At 38.5% G+C, this 25,145-nt stretch overlaps 1 protein-coding gene across 4 annotated transcripts in view; it reads left to right on the plus strand.

Moving 5' to 3' along the window:
* Positions 1-14,548: 14,548 nt before the first annotated feature.
* IL6ST (interleukin 6 cytokine family signal transducer) overlaps positions 14,549-25,145 on the plus strand; it is a 44,990-nt gene continuing 34,393 nt past the window's right edge. The window contains exons 1-3 of one of the 4 annotated variants that reach the window (XM_069096484.1): positions 14,555-14,903; positions 18,842-18,953; positions 20,641-20,824. Coding sequence is in view for 2 of the 4 variants with exons in the window: in XM_069096483.1 (XP_068952584.1) it covers positions 18,943-18,953 (11 nt within the window). In the remaining 2 variants the exon portion in view is untranslated. Of the gene's footprint in view, positions 14,904-18,841; positions 18,954-20,640; positions 20,825-25,145 lie in introns of all 4 variants that reach the window. The other 3 variants (XM_069096483.1, XM_069096482.1, XM_069096485.1) reach the window with 3 other exon arrangements.

Below are 25,145 nucleotides of genomic sequence, written 5' to 3' on the forward strand. Positions count from 1 at the left end.
AGTTACTTAACCCCAATTGCCCTCCAAAAGGCAAAAAAAAAAAAGCTTTGTTTGGTATTCAAAGCTCTTCAGGATCTAGCCCCCTCCTAACTTTCGATTCTTCTTACAACCTTACTCACTGACACATACTCTTTGATCCTGTGACATTGGCCTCCTGACTGTTCAATCAACATAACAATCTATTCTCTCAGCTTCAGGCATTTCCTCTGGCTGCCGCCATGCCTGGAATACTCTCCCTCCTTAGCTCTGACTACTGAACTCCCTGGCTTCCTTTATTCCTTTTCCCTTCCTTCCCAACAAAAATCCCCCTTTCTACTGGAAGCCTATCCCAACCCCTCTTAATTCCAGTGCCTTCCTTCTGTTATTTCCTAATTATTTTGTATATAACTTGCTTTGTATGCATTTGTTTCCAAGTTGTCTCCCCCATTAGATTTCCAGCTCTTTGAGGGCAGGGACTGTCTTTTGCCTATTTCTGTATCCCCAGTGCTTAGCACAGTGCCTAGTACATAGTAATGATTTTTTTTTTGGCTTGTTGGAGGGAGGAGGGCAGAGCAATTGGGGTTAAGTGACTTGCCCCAAGGTCACACAGCTAGTAAGTGTTAAGTGTCTGAGGGATTTGAACTCTGGTCCTCCTAACTCCAGGGCTGGTGCTCTATTCACTGTGCCACCTAGCCGCCCCCATAGTAATGATTTTTATTGCAGGTGACTGAAAAAGGCTGATTTATAGCTGAACTGATAGAGATTGATTTGTCCAACAGATTTGGAAATCACTGGCATAGCTACGATCCCTGAACCCTTGGAAGAAGATGAGTTAATCAAGAAAAAGAATGTAGAGAAAGGAGTCCAAGATAGTGCTTTGGGGACATCCATGCTTAGTAGGTGAGAGATAGATTATGATCCCAAGAAGACTGGAAAGGAATGGTCAGGCAGGTGGGAAGAGTGAATATGTTACAGAAACCAAGAAAGAAAAAAAGTGTCCAGAAGGTCTATAGTGTCAAAAAAAAAAAAAAAAGAAAAGAAAAGAGGGGTTGTTATGAATGAATTAATAATCAATTTATTAATTAGGCTAGCAAGCAATCAATAAACTGATGGTCAGTAGTTTTTTCTCCATAACAAAAGATCCCACCTCTACCCCCATAGAGACTCTGAGAGCCTTAAACACCTTTCTAAAAGGGAAAGTCCCTGACAAGTAAAACCCAACCCTGATTGGTGGACATCTAATGAGGAGGCGGGCTAAAAGTCTTCAGCTCTTCCTGCTGAGCATGTGGCTTAATCATGAGACTCAGAGACCTCCAGAAATCTGGACAGGAGACTCCAAACCTCTCTTGTTGGTCTTCTCCTTCATGAGCTTGGTCACCCTAAACTCTGCTGGAAGGGTACAAATACAGGGGCTCCTTTCCCCAGGGTAAGGACTCACCCAGACTGGACTTTGTTTATACTTCAAATAGAAGTTAGATCTCCTTAGTTAGTTAGCCAGGGTCCTGCCCAAGATTGAAAAGTCTTATGTTCCTTGAGGGCTAGGAGTAATTTCATCAGTTGGTGTGTCCTTCAGAGACTGACTTTAACAAGAGCTAGGCCTTAATGAGGAAATAATAAAAAGAAAAGCCTGGATTTCTAATTGGTTATGAATATAATAATACAATAATTTCTCTCAAGGTTAAAGATAATGAAGATGGAGAGAAGGCAATCAGATTTGGCAATTTGGAGAAAGGGAAGAGTGAGTAGACTCTGAAGCCAGATGGCAAGGATTAAAGACTTGAGTGGGTGGAGGAAAAGTAGATGCAGCAATTGTAGAAAATTCTTTCCAAGAATTTCACAATTAAGTGGAAGAAAAATATATGACAGTAGCTTGAGGGCATGGCAGAATCAAGATAAGGATTTTTTAAACATGAGGTAGATTCGTAGAGTGTGGGGATGTATCAGTAGATAGGGAAAGAATAAAAATAAAGCAAAAGAAGGAAATGATTGATGGGGGAGTTGAGATGACATTGGAGACATAAGTATATGGGTTAATTTCAGAAAGAAAAGCTATCTTTTCCTCAGAGACTGGAGTAAAAAAGGAGGAGATGAGCTATAATGTAGGAGCATTTTGTGGTGAGGAGGAAGGGAGATGAAGAAACTCAGATGAATGGTCTTAATAAATAAAATCACATAGCTTAGTCAGTCCTTTTGGTTAGACTGACCTAAATGGTGGAGGAAAAGCAAGAAAAGAGAGTTTATGATTTTTATCTCCCAGCTTTCCCTCCTAGAGAAGTGAGGATATCTTTTCAGAGGTTTTGTGTGAGGGGAACTCCAGGTGCTTCATACTGATGAGAAAACTGTGTCCCACTGAAGTGAAGTGACTTTCCCAAAGTCATAGAGTTTAATAACAAAACAAGCCTTTTGACTCTCATTCGAGTATTTTCCATGATCTGCCTTGTTTTCCCACTAATATTAATTTTTTCATTAATGTGAATCATTTGACATTCATACCACATTACCAATCAGCAGGATAACTATTACCTAAAACATCAAACATGTTAGACTAGCTTTATCTTAAGTTTTATTTCATTATAATATTAACACACAAAAGCAAGTACAACAACTCCCCAAACAAAGCATTCACAGATATGTAGATAGGGTGGCCAGAAGAATGACCACTCTTTCAAATTCTAGGAATATCCTGTGTGTACCCATTACTAAAATGTCAACTCATGTGCCCCAACCGGTACTAGCACCTTTATCAACAGACCTCTTAGCAAACAGGCTCTTAGCAAAGACATTTACTAAGATGAAAGAATAAAAAGAGTTGCTATAAAACCTACCCTCCAAAACCTAGGGTGTACTTTCCCACAAATGGAGTTCAGTGGCAAGAGAAGGTTTACACCTGCAGTACCAATATAGTGGGGCATCCACGTAGAGAAATCATGTGGCCATGGTTATTCCAGCCTGGAGGGCCTGGAGGTCCTTTCTTTCCTGTGGAGTTCTCACAAACTCTAGGTGTTCAGCTGCTTTCCAAGGGTCTGCTCACCACAGGACACAACTCTCATGAGTTTTAAGACAGCTCTCTTCTCTGCTTGCCTGAAGCTGCTTCTGGCTTCAATTGACTGACTCTTTGTATTCACATCTGTCTATAAAGCCTCTGCCTCTGCTCGCTCAAATGTGTCTCAGACTCTCGTGAATTGATTCTCCAGTTGCTAGATTGAGTAGCTCCACTGCTAAAATATAATAATTGATGGGATGGAGGGAGAGGAAGAAAGAAAATTCCTTCCTCCCAAGAGATGAAGAGCTAAATTTTCCCCCACTTCTGACTCTCTTTTCAACTCAAACTGACTAGACTCAGAGGGACTCAGGGCCTGGTTAAATGACCAAACTCAGAGTAATTTTTAATAATTTGGTGTCAACATGGCAGGAAGTCTCTAGTGAAATAGCCCAGAGAATTGTGCTTGGACGTTTGTTTTTTTTTTAGATTTTTATCAAAGATAAATGTAGATAATGGTAGAGATAATATTTTCATCAAATTTGCAGATAGCACAAAGCTGGTTAGGACACCTAATATATTGGATGATAGAGTGAGGATTCAAAAGGATCTTGAAATGCAAGAGCACTGAGCTGAATCTAATAATTTAAAATTCAATTGGGATAAATATAAAGTCTTGTACTTGGATACAAAAAATCAATTTCTCAAATATGAGATGGGAGAGACAGTGAGGCAAGTAATTTTTCTGCAAAGGCTCTAAGGGTTTTAATGGACTACAAGTTCAATATGATTTAGCAGTGTAATGTGGAAGCCAAAAAAATTAATGTGATCTTGGGTTGCATTAAAAGGAGCATGGCTTCTAGGAAGGGGGAGATGATAATCCCACTATACTCTGCCCTCTTAAATTCTCATTGTGTTCAGTTCTGAGTACAATAGCTTAAGGATACTGGATAACTGGAAAGTATCCCAAAGAGAGCAATCAGAAGAGTGAAAGACCTTGAGTCCATGTCAAATTATGATCAGTTGAAGGAACTAGGTATTAGTCTGGAGAAAAGAAGATTCTGAGGATACATCACAACTGTCTTCAAGTACATGAAGAGTTGTCATGTACAGGAAGGATTAGGTGTGTTCCTTTGGAGGGAAGAACCAGGAGCATGAGAGAAAGTTTCAAAGAGGGTGAATTAGGCTTAATGTCAGGAGAAACTTCCTAACAATTAGAGCTATGCCAAAATGGAACGGACACCTAGAGATGCAGTGGGTTCCCTCCCATCTCAATGTCTTTAAGCAAAGACTGAATGACCACTTATTTAGTATGTTAGAATGGGGATTCCTTTTGTTTATAAGGTGGACTAGAAGGCTGCTAAGATCCCTTCCAACTCTCAAATTCTGTAATTTGGGGTTTTTTTTTAAGAGTCAACTCGAGGCAACTAGGTGGCATGGTGAATAGAGCACTGATACTGAAGTCAGGAGGACCTGAGTTCAAATCCAGCCTTGACACATACCCCCAATTGCCTTGCCTTCCCCCTTGGAAAAAAAAGTCATTCCACCATGCATGGTTCATCCAATAGTGTTGCTCCTTTCTGACTCAGAGAAAAGTGTTTATACTTTGTAAAAGGTCCACTAGGGGTTAACAACTTATTAACAGATTTATATCTTGTCTTCTGTGATTGTGAGAAACCACCAGGGGAGAGAGCTGATCTCAAAGGCAGGAAGACCTTTGTTCTACTCCCGCTTCTGACACATACTTCAGTGTGATGACCCTGAGCAAGTCACCAACTCTCAGTGTTCTAGGCAACTCTCCAAAACTATGTTTCAGAGAAGATGCCTAACTGCATTGTTTGAGGAAGTTCCTTTACCTGGGAGTTCCTTCTATCAGTGAAATCATAAATTCAGTCTCTATTTTCTATTTCCTATCCATATATGATTATATCCTATGACCAAATCAACTGAACTTGGGAGGGAGGGAATAGGAATCAAGTCTCTCCTTTTACATAAATAAGACAGTGCCTTGTAATGTCAATCAGGTGTGCTGCTGTAATTGGCATTACAACCTGTCCTCAAGGAAGAGATAATATGCCTTCTTGAGGCCAAACTCCATCTTTATAATTTATTGTTCAGAGTATAGTTGTCTGTCCAGAACTTAGAAGGATAGCTGAGAGATTCTCAAAGAAAGTATATGTGAGGGATGACTTGCAGGGAAGTTTCCCCATTCTGAATGTCCTATATACATTCTTATTCCTTATATTTTGTAACTTAAGTTCAGTATTGTTTTCACATATATATGTATATGTATATATATGTATATGTATATATATTATACATATATATTTATATGTCACTGTGTATTTCAAGGTAATGTAAGAGCTATTGAGTATTAATAAAATTGATTGGATTAACTATTGAGAACAAATTAGAGGTGTTTCTAGTTTGGGGAAAGGAATGGTAGTGTGAGAGGTAGCAAAGGGTTAAGTTTCTATAGAACTGCAAGAATTGCTGAAACAAGACTACTGATAAAAAGTATCAGACAGCAGCCTTGGGAAGAAGTTTGAGTTCCCAGAGAACTCCTAGAAAATACTAAAAATGAAGTAATGTTGGCAGCAGCAGATGGATTTGACCAATCAGAAAGTAGACAGAGGCCTTGGGATACTCAGGCTCAGATAAGGACACATCTAGGTTGGACTGAAGGGAGTTCAGCATTCTGAGGTTGTTACTGCACTTTCGTAGTGGACCTCATGTATTATGTACATTATCTAACAAAATTAGAGCCTTACTAGTAATAATTAGGTTAATGTTTGGGAGGGGCATGTAACCTTTGCTTATTTAACCCAATTTCTGCTTCTGTACCTCGGCTTCCTCTCCTGGGCATTGTTCCAGTGACTGGACCACCCGCTTCTCTCAAGATTCTAATAAAACTCCCTATCTTCACTTTGAGGTCTCCAAGTAGTCAGTTTGGGTCTCCATACCCCACACATATATTAATTCTAATTTAGCTTTTCATTAAGCTCTGACATCTGTTCAGGATGGGTAGTAGCTAAATCTCTGCCTAACCAAATGAATATTATACATACAGAGGAGACCATCATGATTTTAACCTACCAAGTTAAATCAAGGAATGTTTATTTAGCATCTTTTTCTGACAAAGAGCTTTCATCACTTAGATGCCACAATCTTGAGTGTAATGCTCTCTCCAAGAAGACCACCAAGCATCTTGTGGGTATGATAAAACTTGAGAGAAGAACTTTCAGAACTAGTTCCTTCATTGGTTATATCAAAAAATATACAAATATTGAACTCATCCAAACTTCCCCTATGAGATGAATGAAAAGTCCAAGAGACAGAGTTTCTGGGTAATTAATAATCAATTTATTAATTAGGCTAGCTAATAATAAATTAGTTTAGAGGTCTCTCTTAGTAACCAAAGATAAAACCAAGGAGATCCATGAATGCTTAAATACCTTTCACACAGACAGATGAAAATTAACCCTGATTGGTGAACACTTAATGAGGAGGTGGACATTAATGAGGAGATGAGCTTCAGCTTCTTCTGCTGAGGTGACTTGATCATAAAACTCAGCTGCCAGAAACCCTGAGGATCTTCTACCAGATTTTTTTTTTTAAGAGGACATTCTTTATCTCCTTTTTTGTTGAGCCTTAATCACTGAATGGATGCTGCCTCAGTCGAAATGATACATGTTAAAGACCTTAGCTTGAAAAGGCCAAGGTCCCCCACAGTATCCTGGGCCACCTCCAGTTGTCCTGATTCATATCTGGCCACTCGACTCAGATGACTCCAGAGGAGAAAGAGAGGCTGGTGACTTTGCACAGCCCTCCCTCACTTAAATCTAATTCACTTGCATGTTTCAGCATCACTTCCCTTATATCATGGTCCTCTTCAAGAACAAAGGCCAAACAGCAGCAGCAGTTGTCTTTAGCAATCTGAATAAAGAGATTCATATCTACCACTGGTTGATTTTCTCCTTCATAAGCTGGGTCGCCTTAAATTCTAATGGAGGGTTCTAAGGAAAAGGGTTCATTTCCTTGAGGGCAAAAACTCACCTAGACTGGATTCTGTTTACACTTTAAACAGAAGTAAGGTCTTCTACTTAGGTGGAGGCCTGCCCACCATCAAGGAGTATGTACCCCAAGGATTTGGGGAATCTTATCTATTAGCAATGTCCCTCAGAAACTGGCTAAATGACCTGCAAGGGCTGGTCCCTAAACAAGGAAATAGAAAGGAAAAATCTCAATCCTAATTTAGTAATTGGTTATTAATATGGTAGGAAACTAATTATTTCTCTCACCTAAATAAGATTTTTAGTTGGTAAGAGCTCTGAAATCAGTCTGTTATGACATTCCAAAGATATGGTTCCAAGTGACTTGCTTCCCCAGCCTACGTGTGTGAGTCAGGTATCGGCCTACTCCTGTGACAGCCCTCCAACCCCTGCTATGCTCAAGGGTAAGAAAATGTTATCCTATATCTCATGTTTTATATTAGAACCATCCAGAAATTCTCTGAAGCCAGGAGCAGATAATCAGTACTCACTCCTCCACCTATATTTAGCTCATAAAAATTCTGTTTCAGTTTACATGTACATACAACATATGTTTGTGAAGTTATGATTAAATAATCGTTATTAACTAGTTTCTAAGAAATGCTCAGTCTTAATAGAACAACCATAACTCTGTTCTAGTTTATTGCAGTTGAGAAAATTATTTCCTGCTCTCAGATATGCAAATTCAGTTATAACATGATCATGTGTAGCATTCAAAGGAAACTGGTTTGACAGAGTTACAAGACGATCAAATTCACTTCCTGCTCAGTGGAACTCATACTGCAACTGATGAAGCTACTGCTATCACCTTCCTCAGTACACACACATATGATGTGGCCATCCAGAAGGAAATCTACTTTCCATAGGCTATTAACAAGAATCGAGAGATTTCCTTAGAACCAGATCACTACAGTTAACTCTATATTAGTGTTATAGATTAGTAGTTTTGTAGAGTAGAACTCTACAATATCTTTAAATGTTTTAATTTGCCTTGATAGGGAGTGGGTCAACTCAATTCAATTTGGTAAATGCTTTTATAATGTCTAGTATGGGCAGAATACTGGACAAAGTTTAGATAAGACAGGACACCTGCCCTTCTTTAGTTGATCCATCTGGCAATCAATCATGAATCAACAATGATTTACTAAGCACCTACTATGTGTAGGCACTATGCTAGATGCTGAGAAATGAAAAAATCCCTACTTACAATGAACTAACATTCTAATGGGAGAGATAAGAAGTAAATATAAAATATATGCAGCACAAATATAAAGTTAATACAAATATATGAAAAGTAGTTAAATATGGAAATACAGCATGGAGGAAGGTGGGGTTCATTTTTACTTTATTCAGTTTGCTCAGGACCTGTCTTTCCCAGTCTGAAGCTTTAGATCTATCTTGGAATGCATCTCTCATCAAATTTCAAGCACACACACACCACCCCCTCGCCCCCCACACACACACACCTTTTTTATCCTATTGTTAGAACTAGTATAACTGACAATTTATAAATTCCACTCTTTTTCCTACTTTTTTTTTTCTTAACTTGTCAGTCCATACCTGGTCTTAAAATGTTCTATATATTGACATTTATAATGTCATACATATTTAAAACACTGATAAAGACACAATTTCTATTCAGAATAAAACTAGAGCTTTGGTTGGTTGGTTTGTTTTATTCTCTCCTCCAAATTCACTAGAGGTACTTGTAACTGTTTAATTCTTTCATTGCCTCAAGCTATTTCTCGGTGCTCCCAGCAAACCTTAGTAGGCTCTAGGAGGCCTCAGAAAGGGCAGGAAACTCTTAATTAAGATCCAGTCTGAAAGATTTCTCTGAAGGAAATAGAAATACAAAACAATATAAGTACTAAGCAAGAATGGAACATAAACTCAAAGCCACAGTGATTTCAGGGACCGCTTAACTCTCCCAGTCCTATGCTGAGCCCCCACAGTTTTAAGTGATAGGCATCTTTAAAACATTTCACTTTTAAAGAAATTTTTTTGTGAATCGAACTGAACTAAATTGAAGTGAATTCCTTTTCTCTCATCCCAGATTATTCTGAATGAAATCTCTTGGTCAAAGAGTTCTTTGCCGACCAACAATTCTCTCTCCTTGTCTGGATAACCTTTTGCCTCTTAACACTTACTATTGTGTAACCTTGTGCAAGTCTCTTAACCCCAATTGCCCTGCCTTCCCCGCTCCAAAAAAAAAAAAAAAGATACTTTTCAAACCCCTTTCCTTTCCAATAGGTGACTGGATCCACCTCTAAAACTCACAATTCCTGCCTACAATTCTCTAACTAAACTTCACTATCAGGGAAATTTGAATCTCCTTCCTTACTCTCTGGGTTAGGCTTCGATTAACCAACTTCCTCAAAATGAACTGAAATACAGTTACTATTAAAAACGTTCCTAAGGAACAAAGGGAGAAAGAATTCAACAAATGCCACAAAAATCTTATTCCAATGCCTTATTGTGACACAGAGGTGATCCAGAGTTCTCAAAGGCAATGGACAGTGACTGCTACCAAGTTCTACCAAACTGGACAGGCTTCAAGTATGATACCAAGGACAGACTGTATTTACTGTCCAAAGGCCAATCCAGCTAAGTACATCACCTGTTAGCTATAGGGGATGAATTCTATGAAGCAAAGAAAATTACAAAATATCCATTAGGCTCATGCAGCATCCTTCCTCTTCTTCAGTGATAACGGCAGAGAAGGAAAAAAGGGGCACAGAAAGTCCAAAGAACTTCAGGCTTAGACTATTAACACAGTAATATAACTGTGAGATGATTGGCCAACAAACAACTAATAGACATATGGCTGGATGAAGGCAATTATAAACACATTACTCTTGTTTCCCCGATAATAAGACCTATCCTGAAAATAAGCCCTCCCCTTACTGTGTAAGATTCTTCTAAAATAAGCCCTCCCCTGAAAATAAGCCCTCTGGTGTTTTTCTGTCCAAAAAAATTAATAAGACAGTGTCTTATTATCGGGGAAACACGGTACTATTCTTGCTAAAAATGAAATCTGATGACAAAAGGAAAATGCAGCTAAATGGAAGACAAATTCTCTTTGTGGAGGCAAATAAAGGAGTAGTTATTTTCATTGTGTACTCTAGAATGACAATAAACATAATTTCAGGAGGTACTTTGATCTCTCTCTGTGCAGGGCTCATGATGAGCTCATAATAAGATCACCATGAAAAGAATCATAGTTTCTCTGTTAGCATCTCTTGCAAAAGATGAAGAGGTGAAGAAATTATACGAACAACTCAGAAGATCCTCCAAACAAATTCAGAATATACATTGACACTTGATGATTTAAGGTAAGTTACTCTTGGGAAAGATAGAGGTGATAAAAAGGGAATAAATATTCTATGCTCAGAAACAATAGACCAAACAGTTGTGAACCATTCAAAAGAATGGTTCTCATGCCTATTTATCCTGAATACATTCTTCAAGAAGAGAATCAAGAGGTTATCTCTAAATGACTAGTGATAAAGCATTCTCTTCACTTCCTGAAAGAGAGATAATGGATTCAAGGCGAAGAATGAAGCATATATTTTTGGACATGATCCATGTGTGGATTTGTTTTGCTTGACAATGTTCATTTGTTACAAGGATTGTGTTTTTTTTTTTTTAATTTAAGTTCAGAGGATTTGAGGAGAGCTAGTGATAGTGCTACCAAAAAAAAGGAGGAAAAAGAAAGAAATAGCGTCATTAAAACAATTTTTAAATGCAAAGAAAAGAACAGTAGAAAGTTTAGAAGGAAACACACATAAGCAGGACAGCTTTGGAAGTAACATGTTGAATTTATTCTGTTTTTCTTCCTTCCTTCCTTCCTTCCTTTATTTCTTCCTTCCTTCCTTCCTTTCTTTCTTTTTTGCTTTTTGGAGGGCAATTGGGGTCAAGTGACTTGCCCAAGTTCACACAGCTAGTTTTTGTGTCAAATGTCAGAGGCCATATTTGAACTCAGGTCCTCCTGACTCCAGGGCCGGTGCTCTATTTACTGAGCCACCTAGCCACCCCTGAAGAACTTTTCTTAAAAAGTTGTTGACTGTATCTTAACAGGCAGGTAAAATTGGTTATCAGTGTTGGTGTCATTCCTGAATCAATTGTCTGTGTGTAGCTAGGTCATTGATTTGTTAGAGCGTGGGTCAAAATCAATACATGATTTACAAAAAAGAATAAAGATGTGAAGGAAACAGCATGCAATTATAACAACTTCAACCTAACCTATTCAAACAACCTACTGATGGCAAAAATGGAAAGTCATTAAAAAAATAAACTCAGCAAAATGTGCTATAGTTTCCAATAAAAGTTTTAACTGATAGAAATTTCCATAACAAGTGTTACTGAATGACACTCAGGCCCATAAAAGGACCTGAAATGAAACAGAGTCCAACACACCAACTAAGTGCATTTGTTGTCTGAGAAAAGGCTTGTAGGGGAAAGAAGATGCTAGAACAGAGCAGAAAAGGAGAAAATGTTCCTCAGCTGCTCAAAGGGAAGTGAAAAGAGGGTGAGATAATAGTGTTTCTAAGGGGGTAGGGGTAGGGTTAAAGTAGAAGACATCTGTAAATATGATAAACCAGGGAGTAAGGTGTTTGGAAGGTCCTGAATCTGCAGCTGGTGTTCAAGGCTGCCCTTGAGCTGTTCAAGGCTGGTCTGGCCTCTGCAGGTATCTCCAAGTTCATCTAGAGTTCACTTCACAAAGGATCACTGGTATGTCAAAGCAGTTCTGAGCCTCAGAAATTCTTCTAATTGGCTGGTTGTTGTGTAATGCCATTGTCCTGCTCACCTGTGAAGAAGGAAAACTATAGCATATTTTATCACAGAACTCACATCTATACAAAGAAGACAAAGGAGTTCATAAACTGCCTTAGCTAACAAATATTTAACCCAGGCTTTAGCCAGTGCCTGTATCCCTAAGATGTTCAAAGATCTAGATGAATGCCTCCAGGGCATCTATGAAATCATAGATCCATTTGGAACTATCAGATTGATTCTGACTTTTTTTTAATTAATCCTATTTAGTCAATTGATTTTGTCTGGTAACTGCCTAAGTCTCCGTTCTTGATCTTTGAACTTAGGTTCAGAAATTCAGCTGGCCAATAATTAGTTAAGTTTAGAAATCCAGTTCTCCTGCCAATCACTGATCTATTCTTGTCTCAAGGAAATCTGTTATCTAGACGGATATGAGTGGACATCAGGAAGTTTAGTCTTGTATCTTTATCTTGTATCTACCCTTCAAGGATGCCTGGTTCGCCATCCAAAGAAGTCTTGTCCACTATCTCTAACCTTGCAGTTCAACTCAAATAATGAACATTTCTTAGTCACAGGAGGGAAGGAGGGAGTTGTTGTGAGTCCCTCATTCCCAATTTCAAAGCAATCATATTGTTCCCCATGCCTCAGCTCTGTAATCAATCATATTGATCTTGCCATTCATGATGTGAAACTCTTTTAATCAATCATCATTTGTTCTCTGCCTACAAAGTCCTGTTCTTTGTTCTGTACTCCTCAAAACTATAAAATAGAACTATCCCCCTCACTTGGGGTCTTAGCTTTGTTGAGGAAGCTGAGATACTATTTAATAATAAACTTGGGCCTCATATTGATCATGTGTGGAACTTTGTGCCTCGATTTACCTTATTTTGACTGTAACACTTTGGAATATAGAAGCACAAAGCCTTATGCTGAGACTCCAAAGGTGGAAATTTGTTCTCTCAACAGAACTTACAATCTAGTATAGATAAGAACAAGTATACAAATGATGATAATACGAGAGTAGAGTGAATTAAGTCCAAAAGAAGAATTCAGGCAAAGTGCTATGAGAAATTTGAGAAGGCAGAGATCACTCTCACCTAGGCATACAAGGAAGACTTGGTGGAAGTGACCATTGAATTGGGCCTTGAAAGGAGAAAGATGGGAACAAGTAGGAAAATATGAGGCTGAGAGTTGTCCACTTTGACAAAAATGGAGGAAATATGAAGGGAAGTATCATGAGACGGCAGGAAAAGCAAGTTAGGGGCATATCATTGAGGTCCTTGAATGCCTGAGTTAGGTAGAAGTTTTCATTTTATTTGGTAGGCAACAGAGAGCTAGTGAAAGTTTGTACTTTATAAAGGTGAGAGGGGAGAGGAAAAAAAAGTTTACTTTAACAAGATAAGAAAAGGATCGAGCTTAACATCAAATAGAAGCATTTTTCAATTTTTCAATGAATCAAGTCAGACACTAACTACATAGCTTTTCTCTTGCTCCTAACCTATCTCTACATTCAACTGGTAGACTAGTACGCACCACATAAAAAGTGGATGCTTTCCATAGGTGAAGTCTGTCTTCATTTTAGAATGCCCGGGTTGGAATCAGGAAGACCTAGGTTCAAATCCCACCTCTGACCCTTAATTATTAAGACATTTTAAAGTCCCTGAACCAAACTTTTGCTCTCCACACTACCTGGTGCTCAGAACTGGTTTCCTTTTCAGCTTTCCAACTCTGCCAACTGTTGAACCTCCTACTAAGTTCTAATGCCCAGTTGTGTACAGCTTTCACGGTACTAAGTCTCTCCCATCCTTCAAACTATAATCACCAACACCCTCTGGGTCCAAAGAATCTTTCACACCTTTTCCCACTTCTCTGTTTCTCCAAAATGAAAAATCATGTGTCTCTTGAGCCCATCTTCACCATCGTATAATGAATACAGAATTAGGGTGCGCTAATCTTTCAGCCTTTAGGTAATATTTTGTATATGCTCCCTGGAAGAGGACACTTAAACACTGCCTCGAATTTGTATCTGGATCGTTCAGGTGTTTCCTGATTTTTATGAAACTGACTTATTTCTTTGCTCTACCAACATTTTAACAAAGCAACTTTCCAAAGAAGGCAAAGGACTATTCTGTAGATCTGGAGTTCTATTCGACAATAGCAGTCTATTGCTATTGTCTATTGAGACGTTTAAAAATTAAAAAAAAAAAATTAAGACATTGGAGTTTAAATTGTTAGGAAGTTAAGCTTCATCTGGCGTTTTGTCCAGGGATTGGGAGTCCCACGCCTCACACTACACGAGTTTCATTAACTAGTCATCAGAGGATTTGATGAATCATTCTTCCTAAACTCACTTGTTAATGTTGGTTGTGGGTTTACTATTTTTAAAAATAACGATTCATTGCTAGATAATGTCTCTTATCTGCGAGGCTCTGGTCAATTTGAGGCGCCACTTCCCCAAGCCTTTACTTTCCCCGAGGTTCGTGCCCAGGCTTTCAATTTGCCCACAGTCACGCACATGTGTCCCTGTGGGGAGCTGCAAAGGGAAAGGCCAAAAAAAGAACGGGGCGCGGGGGGAGGGGGCGCAGTAGGGAATTCTCAAGCTTCGGTTCACGATCACTACCCCGTTATTCCATAAAAAATGGAACATTCCGATCTCTCAGCTCCCGGAGGCGGGGCTAGCGTCTGGCGGAGTGAGAGAGGCTGTCACTCCAGAGGCGCCGCTGGAATCCGGGACTACTGGCGCGGCGTTACGGGAATAGGCTCCCCTCAGCGCCCCGCCTCCTAGGCCTCCGGACCAATGCCTGCGCCCGTCCGGTCGCGCCGGAGCCAATCAGAGGCCGCACAGCTCCGGGCTTAGGGTTGGGGGCTAGAGTAAGCGAGGAGGGGCTGTTAACTGGGCCTGGGCTGGAAACGGGAGGGGCGGCTGACTGCCTGTCCGCCCCCGGGACGGTCGGGAGCCCGGAGCGGACAGACCCAGAGACTGCGAAGCCCCGGCTCGGCGCAGTGACCGCCGCTGCCCGCCCAAGCTAGGGCAGGCCCGGGTCCTGCCGCCGAACTGGAGCTGGTGGGTGGAGGAAGCAGCGCCCGCTCGGAGTCGAAGCGAAGCGTCGAGGCCGCGGGTGAGGACGGGAGCCCGCGGGGCCGGGACCGGAAGGACATGTGAAGAAAGGGGGGAAACAACCCACTGAACTGGGTGGGGGGGGGGGGGGGGGGGGGGGTGGGGGGGGGGGGGGGGGGGGGGGGGGGGGGGGGGCTCCGATTTGGCTACAAGAGGGACGGGGGCGGGGACAGAGCCAGGCTCCAGTAAGAGGACCTGAAGTCTGAAGCTGTGTGAGCGCCTCTGCCTTCTCACTCTAAAAAAAAAGTCTCTGATTTCCTTGCCTGGAAATCCCCCTCATCCTTTTACTTCCAAATCTCCACCTCTTCATTCTACTTCCCCAATTCGTTTCCTCCCCCGAAGCCCTGACCAGCGTCTCCTGAAAGGAACCCCCCAGTGTCTGCCGACCACCAACAGCTTGCTCAGTTTCCCCTTGTTAAATTCTGCTAGCTCTCTCTCCACTACTCTCCTCCTAAGGAAGATTAGTTCTTACTCTAGGTTTTCTGCTTCACTTATCCTCCAGCTCTCTTATCTAGACTTGATTACGTTTGATTTTTTATCTCCACAACAGCTAGAGGAATCCAAGTTCGCCCCACCTTTACATTCAGTAGCTGTTCATCCTCGGTCCTGTGTCAAAGTTTACCTACATACTTTTGCCAGCTTAATCCTATATGCCGCTCCAAAAGCAGCAGGCTCCATTGTTCAGCTTTAAAATATAGCTTACTCCTCATTTAATGGTGTGAGAGCCGAAATTGAAAGGTTATATATATATGTGCCATTATAGGCAACAAGTCACTATTATTAAGAGGGGGAGGGGTTTTCTGATTTAACTTCTATATGAGGCTTTGAAAGCTGTATTTTACTCTCCTTTCAGAGCTTTTTCATATAGGATCTGAAAGTAAGCATTGAAGTTTTATAGTACTCTTTCTCTTGGGCTCTGGGAATTCAGTCACAGAAGCATATTTAGTAGCATTGGGCCTTTTAAATTACCCCCATTTTGTAGTGGCTAATTCTTAGGTCAGGATAAATCTTATAGAACAGATTTGGGGTTTTTATATAGTCTGCTGTAACTGACAACTTGAAGCTGTACCTGTGAGAAACTAAATGGCTAAGATCAGTATATGAGATGGTCATAGTTTAGTTCTATAAATCTGTAGTACTTTCTACTTATTTTAATTGCAAACTGGAAAACTAACAAGCAATTTGATCATTAAATTAAAACCCATAATTGTTCATTTTGAGTCTTACAGTTTCTTTAAGATAATTCTGAATATGTTTTTATCCTAAGTGTTAGAAGCGACAAAGGAAAATGAACTATATAGCAGTATTTCCCAACCTAAAATATCTTTCAAATCTTAATTCTTGATCACCTTCCCACCCCACCCCACCCCACCCACTCCCTTGCAACCTCGGTGATGAATTCTCAGTGGGTAAAGGGACAGCAGGAGCTTGTGATGAAAAGAACAGGACTCAGGTAGAGGAGTCATTTTATTTAATGTGTAGGTTTTAATACAAAAGAATTATAGAATTCGAAAGGACATCAGTAACCATCCAGTACAACCTCTTAACAAAAGGAACCTTTAGTGTTAAAAGTTTTGTGAATCCTTAAATATTTGCTGAAGATTGACACATGCATATATATTAATTATTTATATATGTGTGTATGATCCTTCATATACACTCTTCTCCTCTGACACTACACTGGTGCAGGTCCTTATCAGCTAACATCTGGACTATTGTAATAATCTGCTGATTGGTCTCCTAGCCTCAAGTCTCTCCCTACTGTGGTCTCTCTTCCATTCTGCTATCAAATTGATCTTCCTAAAGCCTAAGTATGACCATGTCACACACACCCTCCCCCTTTCAGTCAACTCCAGTGGCTCCCTATTGCCTCTAGGATCAAATATAAAATCTTTTGTTTGACTTAAAAAGCCTTGTATGACCTGCCTGCTCCCTACCTTTCTAGTCTTCTTACAGCTTACCTCCTACCTTGTACTCTGTGTTCTCTTGACACTGGTCTTGTGCTGCTCCTCACAAAACACACTCTGTTTCCCAAATCCACCCTTTTCACTGGCTATCCTGGGTGCCTGGAAAGCTTTCCCCCCTCTTTTCTGCCTCTTGGCTTCTGCAAGAAGTTTTTCCCAGACCCTCTTAATACTACTTAGTGCCTTCCCTCTGCTGTTCATCTGCATATATATCTTGTATATATTTTTATAAATCATCTTGTATATATTTTGCTTATACATAGATCTTTGTATATTGTCTCATTAGATTATTAGCTTCTTTACAACAGGAATTGTTTTAATCTTTCTTTGTATGTCCAGCAATTAGCAAAGTGCCTGACATTGTAGGTGTTTAATAGACCTTTGTTGATTAACTATAATAGTAGGAGAGTGGGAAAACACCCATTTCTGGGGTAGGGGTTTTTTCCCCTCAGCTCAGCTAAGTTATTTTCGTCTGTATTATTGTCAATGCTATGTTATATTGATTTGGTTTTCTTAGAATAACACAGAGTTAAGTCTTAAGGGGCAGAGTTTCATAATAGATAGAGTACTAGACACTTAGCCTTTCTGAGCCTTGGTTTCTTTATCTGTGAGGGGGTTAGTGTGGAAGACCTGTTAGGTCCTTTCCCACTTTGAACCTGTGATTTTAAGAAACACCATTAAAAGCTAATTTATTAACATCATTCATGAGCAGAACTGCATTTTTTTTTTATCATGGCTTACTTGATATCCTGATCTTGAATTGCGATATTTTATGCTTATTTTAAAATATTTGCTACAATGAATACTGAATAAATGTTTTCGTTATCTTAATGTAAGAGAGAACTAGATTGGATGTCAAGAAATATTTCGTCCACCCCTGCCTCTGCTGCTAACTGGCCAAACTTGGGCAAAGCTTTTATCTTTCTGGGCTCTGTCTTCATCTTGAAAATGATTGATCTCTGAGGTCCCTTTACAGTTCTTAAAGAATTCACTGTTTTCCTCACAGTTGTTTGGTCATTTCTGTCATGTCCAACTCTTCCTGACCCTATTTAGGTTTTCTTGGCAAAGATATCAGAGTGGTTTGCCATTTCTTTCTCTAGTTCATTTTATAGATGAGGAAACTGAGGCAACAAGGGTTAAGTGACTTGCCTAGAGTCACACAGCTAGTAAGTATTTGAGGCCAGATTTGAACTCAGGAAGATGAGTCTTCCTGACTCTAGGTCTGGCACTCTGTCCCCTGAACCACCTAACTCCCCCCTCCTCGCAATATATACAGTAATTTTGGATGAACTTTAAGGATATTGAATATATAAAATTTAGATCTGTTAGTTTGTTAGATAAAACATATAAATGAAGCTAATATCTACAAATACTTCACACTTTTAAAATCTGATTCTAAAAGAAAATTGGAAATTAACTTAAGTTTACATCTTAGCAAATATTTTAGATATTCTCTTTCAGAAAAATCCATTTTTAGAAATTACTGGCATTGTTAGGAATTCTCAAATTATAAAACCAAATGAGATAGTCAGCAAATATTTATTGTATATAAGGTACTCTACTAGGTTCTGGAAATACAGAGATAATAAGACAGACCCAGCTTTCAAGGTACTTACCACTTAACCATTTAGAGGCCTCTTTAAGTCTATTCTTACCCAGTTGTCAGAAATCACATACTGAAAATCTAAATTAGTATCTTTTTTTTAATACATCACTTGGAAACACTATGTTTATTGCCTTTTCCAGAGGAGTTCACGCAAAGAGATAGTTCCTACCATTATATTCCCAAGTAACCATGTGCCTGGCTGGGATCCTATAACCATTAGCTGAAAAATTTATGACAGTAGCAATTAATATACCCAAGTGTCCCAAAATTCTGTCAGCAAGGATTAGACAAGTCCCTGATTCTGCTCCTACAAATATCCCCAACCTGTACTCAAGTCTGAAAACCATGTTCAAATTTTGGTCTCAACAGCTAAAACAAGCCAAAGTGTGGAGTGGAAAACCGTGTTGCTCAGAACCAGAACCTCTATACAGGATTATCTGTTCTTGTAATCAAGATCTATCCTCATAATCATGCCCTTAAAGTAAGTGCATTAATACAAAAATAGTGCCTAAAATGTGGATAGTCAAAATTACATAGTACACCTACCCTAATTAGACCATGTCTGGAATATTGTTTCTAATTTGATGCATTGCACATTAGAAAGAGCATTGCCAAGCCAGAGCAGGGCATTCAGGATAGTAAAAGGGACTTTGAAACCATGATATGTTGAAAAATGGTTAAAGATATTAGAATTTTATAGCTTGAATAAAAGAAAGCTTGAAGGAATGGTAAAAATGATAATAATGTTCCTGTATTTAATGGATTGTCATGTAGTGGAAGAGATGTTAATTTCATTTGACCAAGAGGGCAGAATGAGAACCAATAGGTAAAAGTTACAGAAAGGCAGATACAAAGAATAGTTTAACAATTAAAGGTGTTCCCCAATGGAACATCCCACTGGAGGTGTTCAAGTAAAAGCTAAATGGTAACCTGTGCAGGGAAAGGGTTGGGAAAGGGGATGCTTGTTCCAGATTGGAGTTGAACTAAATGATCCTTGAGAATTTTTCCAAACCTCAGATTCTATGGTAACGTCAGTTTTAAATATGTTGAATTTGAAGTAATGCTGGTACATCAAAATGAATTGCCCACTTAAGCAATTGTACACAGACAATTAGAGTGACTAGGGTTTTTTTTAATAAAGCATATAATTGTCTATAATAGTTTCTGACAATTTACTTTATTCTCCTCCCCCTTATCGTTTTTATTTTGATAATTTTTTTTTTTTACAAAAATCCAACTCTTAATTGTTTATCCATTGTATTCTTTTTAAACAGCTTTTATCGTACAATCTTTTTGTTTTCTGCTTTGCCTCTGCTTTTCGGGATTTCTGTTTTTATGCTTTTTATTTGTTAGTTTCTTAGTCTCTTTACTTACGTGTTTAATTCATGGATCTTATTCTCTGTTTTGATGATGTGCTTAAAAATATAAATTCTCTATACCATTTTATGTATACCTCACAAAGTTTATGTTGTTTCTTTAATACAGTAACATATATTTGTATTATTTGTTCTTTAAAATAAATTATTCTTTTAAATTTACATTATTTAATCATCTAATTCTTAATCCTTTCTTCATATATGCATTATTATATATGACTTTTATTGATTTATAAAGAATGCATTTATTATTTCTACATTTCTGTATTTGTTTATGAATACTTTATACACAAGTATATCTTCAGTTTTTGTAAAGTAATGCAATAGTGAAAAGTATGTATTCCTGAAATTCTCATTTAACTTATATTATTTAATTTTTCTAATATTCTGTTTAGATCTTAGCTTCTCTCTTGTTCATCTCTTTTATATTTTACTTTGCCTGATAGAGTCATGTTAAAGGCTCAAACAGTTGTTCTATTGTCTTGACCTTCCTGTAGTTTGATTAGCTTTTAAGTGCTTAACTATGCCATTCAGTACATGTATATATTTAGTATTGATGGGGTTTTAAAAAATATCCGTGGTGCCTTTAAACATTATTGTAAACCCCTTGCTTATTTCTTTTGATCATGACTATTTTTCCCTTGTCTGAAATGTTTATTACTTCCTTTTGTAAAATTTTGGCTGTGGTATAAGTTCTATTCTACCTCTTCATTTTAGCCCAATAGGAATGTGATCTAAAGTATATTTCAAATAAACAAGTTATTGGATGTGCTTTCTGATCCTTATTGCTAGATATTGTAGTGCAACAAAAAGAGTCCACAGTTTGGAGTCAAAGAAACTGGTTTAAGTTCTGACTCTACCACTTACCGCATGATCTTGGACAAGCCATTTAACGTCTGTGCACCTCCATTTCCTCATCTGTAAAGATACCTTCCAACTCAAAAGTTATGATTCTCTAGCCCTCTTCTGTTTATGGGTGAGTTCATCCCATTCATAATCATAAGATCATTAGGTTTGTTTTTTTCTTTCCTTGTTCTGTTAATTTTTTTTTCTTCATAATCCACTCCATTATTTAGAAGGAAAAAAGTTGGACAGTAGTGAGAAGTGTAATCAGCCCTGTGTGTAAATTTATATTGTTCAGAAGAATCTAATACCAATCCATATCCCTGTCTTCTGGACTGTTCTTCCTCTTCCCCTCTCCGCCTTTGCTCCCTTGCTTTCATAACCAGCCTTCCATAGTTGTAGTTTGTGTCTATCCCATCTACAACTTTATGCCCTCTCTTGTCTGTCTTGGCTTTGGCCCCTGTTCATTTTGTTACTATAACTAGATTTTCTTTTCTTTTTTTTTTTCTTTAATTTTCCCTTTCCTTAGTCAGAAAACTATAAGGTCCATGGGATACCCACTCCCCTGATCTCCTGTTGGAGTAATTTTCTCCTCTTATGTTCTTTCTTCCCCATTCCTAGTATATTCTTTTTCTATTTGGGGACAGGTGGTGGTGGAACTCCAACCCTGAGCTTCTCTCACACTTTGTTCCCCTACTAACCCTTAAAATGTCATGATATTTAAAAGGCACAATAAATATTTTCTCCTTCTCCCTTGAGGATGTAAACATTTGATTATAGTCCTTATCACAGAGCCCTTTAGTTCAAGGTGAAGGCTGGGGAAATGACTTTACAGAGATTTTAAAAATTATTTTTATATTTGTGTCCTTTTGTTCATATGGAACGTTTCTTAAAGTTTTTGAGTGGCTAGTATAGAGTGCTAGGTTTGGCTGCATCCTTTTATTTTTCTGTCTCACCAGAAAGCATTCTCAGAAATTTTATAGATATGAGAAAATAAGCATATGTATAAATAATAATTGTCACCTCGAATTATCCCCTTTTTTTGGTTAATAATCTTATCTATGATTTTTCCCTATCGTATGGCATCTTCCCCTCTTTCATATATCTTGAAAATCTGTCCCATTGATGCTTTGTAGATTCATTTGTCTTCAGTAAGGATGTCTTCTGAGTATAGTTGCTTTGGTTCAGTCAGTCTGAAGTTTCTATTTTATATAATTTATCATCCGAGTTGTTGAAGTCTAAATATAGTCCATTCTCATCGGTGATGAAACTAGATGGCTACAGAAATGCTAGCATATATATTCCCCTTTTTTTTCCTCCCTACTTGTCCTATTTTTATCTTTAAGTGCTTTTAAATGATCTTAGTTGGATCTTAAACTTTCTGTAAACTCATTTTCTCCTACTTTTTACTATTTTGTAAGGTGGTGCTACTTATAATCTTGCACCATTCTCTATAATGTTTTACAAATTAATTTATACTCAAAACCAGAGCTGTTCTTGGCTACTCTCACTCCCTACTTAGCCAGGAAATCAAGTTTTTGGTACTTGAACTCATCTTTCTGACTGCTGGCTCTATTTTTTCCTTGACCTGGCAGCTCTGTATTTTGACTGTAACATTTCTACATGTTTTCAGCTTAGGGTGTTTTTCAGGAGGTGGATTCTTTCTATTTTCACTTTGTCCTCTGGCTCTAAAGATATCTGGGCAATTTTCCCTTAAGATTTCTTAAAACATATTAACCAGGTTTTTCCTTTGGTCATGATTTCAGGCAGTTGAGTGATTTAAAAAAAAAAAAACTTGATTAATTAGATAAACTTTCCCTTCTCCCTTCCCATTTGAATGAAAAAAAGAAAAAAAAAGAAAACCCTAAATAGATATTCATAGTCCAGCAAAATAAAATCCCACTCTGGCCGTATCCACAAATATGCCTCATTCAGTGTTAAGTCTGTCACATCCCTGGAAGGAGGTGAATAATGTATTTTGTCATCAGTTCTCTGGACTCACTGTTTACCCTCATTATCACGGAGTTTTAAAGTCCTTTGCAGTTGTTTTTCTTTATAATGCTGTTGGTATTGTATAAATTATTCTCCTAGTTCCATTCACTTCATTCATTCAGCATCAGTTTATAAAGGTATTCCCAGTTTTCCTTGAAAACTGTATATTTCATATATTCTTATAGCGTAATTATTACAGTTATATGCCATGATTTATTTAGCCATTCCACAGTACATGGGCACCTCCACCCCCACCACCCCAATTTCCAGTCTGAGGATACTACCAAAAAAACAAACTGCTATCAATATGTTTATACGCATATTGAGCTTTTTTCTTCTTTCTTTATCCTCTAGTAAGCATATATAGCTGGGTCAGAGTATACACAGTTTAGTAACTTTTATAGCATAGTTCCAAATTACCTTCCAGAATGGCAAGACCAGTGATTCCCAAATTATGCATCCCCAACTTGCTTCCTACATCCATTGTTTTTACAATATAGATACCTTACACAAACCTATAATCATTTTTTTTTTTTAATTTTTTCAATTTTTTGACTTGGTTCTGTTTCTAGTTAACTCGTGGGATTGTTGAGTTCTATTTTAGCCAATCTGTTGTGTAAGGTGTTCTGCCTACTGTTCTAAACTATTTAATCTCCTTTTGATTTTTCTCTCAAAAGCTCTGTTCCAATTGTATTTTTTTTCCTTGCATCATTTCTTCTAGCCACTCTATAGGGTTTCTGAGTAAGCATCATTTTTTTCCCCTCTAAAGATCTTCTTGTACTTATTGAGGCTATCAATTCGAATTTATTCTTTAGCTTCTCTTAACCCTTACTATTTCTTCATTTTTTTTTTCAGTGTTTATTTCTGCTTACTCATATTTCCAATACTAGTCTCTTGAATGAAATTTGTGCCATGGCCAATCTCTGTATAGTCAAGCACTGTAGGATGCAATCAGTGGGCCCCATTTGGTATACTGTCTCTCTCTCTCTCTCTCAGTAGTCTGAATCCTATTGCTGATTGGGATGAAGTGGGTAATAGTAGGCTCCTCTGCCTCGGTCGTAAGCTTCTTTCTCAGTCTCTACAGGAGACTGAGTGGTCAGCGTAAGTGTCCCACTCATACCTTTGCTTCCACCCTCTTCTATGGCTGTGACAGGCACAAGTTGAATATTAGCAAAATTCAGTAGCAACCTCTTATTGCAAGGCCTCAGGTCTTGAGTTGATCCTTTCTGCTGTGGCTTTCAGCTGTCCAGGGAATACATGACCAGACTCTGTTTCACTACATTGTGACCTATGAGGACTGGTTCTGTCCTTTCTTTCTGCTTTAACAGACCAGAGCCAAGATTCTATTGGCTTTAGGCTCCAGTTACTAGAATTAGTGCTGTATTTCTTGGCCCCCTCCCTACACACACACACACACCTGCCTCCACCAAAGCATCCCTCTTTAGAAGACCCACATTTTTTTTTTTCTGTCTCCATTGGCCTGAGCTTCAAACTAGCTTCTCAAGCACCACCCTCTCCTCACATCTGTAGGCTTCAGGCTACCTTTTCATGCAGTCCTCAGCTGCGTGAAGGGCTTGCTTATGTTTCATTTTAATTCTCTTGAACATTACTCAGTTGGTTACCTTTTTTAGATAGTTGTGGTATATGTAAGAAAGCTGGGTTCAATCACATTTTTGCATCTTAACTGGAAAGCTCCTCAACTCTCTTTTGCCCACTAACAAAGGAATTGCCAAATGGTGATATTTCAGAGTTGAATCACTCTTCCCTATTAAAATAAATAATACCAGGCAATATAAGTTTAAAACAGAAAGGACAAAAGGAAAACAAAATTGATTAAGCTTTGTGTAACTGTTAATAGAAAGCAAAATCCACAAATCCGTCCTCAGACACTTAACACTAGCTGTGTGACCTTGGGCAAGTCACTTAACCCCAATTGCCCTGCCTTTCCCCCTCAAAAAATTCAAAAAAAAAGAAAGAGAAATCAAGGAAGAAATTTAAGTAAAATACTATGGGTATTACCAGCTAGAAAACAAAATAAGCCACATCTGGATAATCATAGGATCACATTTGGAAATGGGAGGGACTATGGAGGCTTCTACTCCAGTCTTCCCAATTTATAGATAAAAAACCTGAAGTCCACAGAGGCTAAGTAACTTGCCTTACACCTTAGAGGAAGGACTTGAACCCAAGTCCTCTGACTATAGTGTCAGTGCACTTTTCCCTTCATCTTTCATCTTCACAGATGATCAGTAGTTGATATCTTAAAATGCTTTTGTGTTTTTCCATGTCATTGCAAATTCAAAATTGACATAAGAGTTTTATCAGCAGGCATCCTTATAACAGATTCCAATGGCTAAATGTTCAGAGACTGGCACAGTGTCTGCAACATAGTATTAGATCAATAAATTCTCTCTTCTTGGCTTATGGCAACTATTATCCAGGGCTTTAAAAAACAGAAGGAA

This window comes from Petaurus breviceps, unplaced genomic scaffold, assembly GCF_028583685.1.
Source record: "Petaurus breviceps papuanus isolate PSGF00001 unplaced genomic scaffold, PetGlider_PUasm1.0 229, whole genome shotgun sequence".
NCBI classification, from domain to species: domain Eukaryota; kingdom Metazoa; phylum Chordata; class Mammalia; order Diprotodontia; family Petauridae; genus Petaurus; species Petaurus breviceps.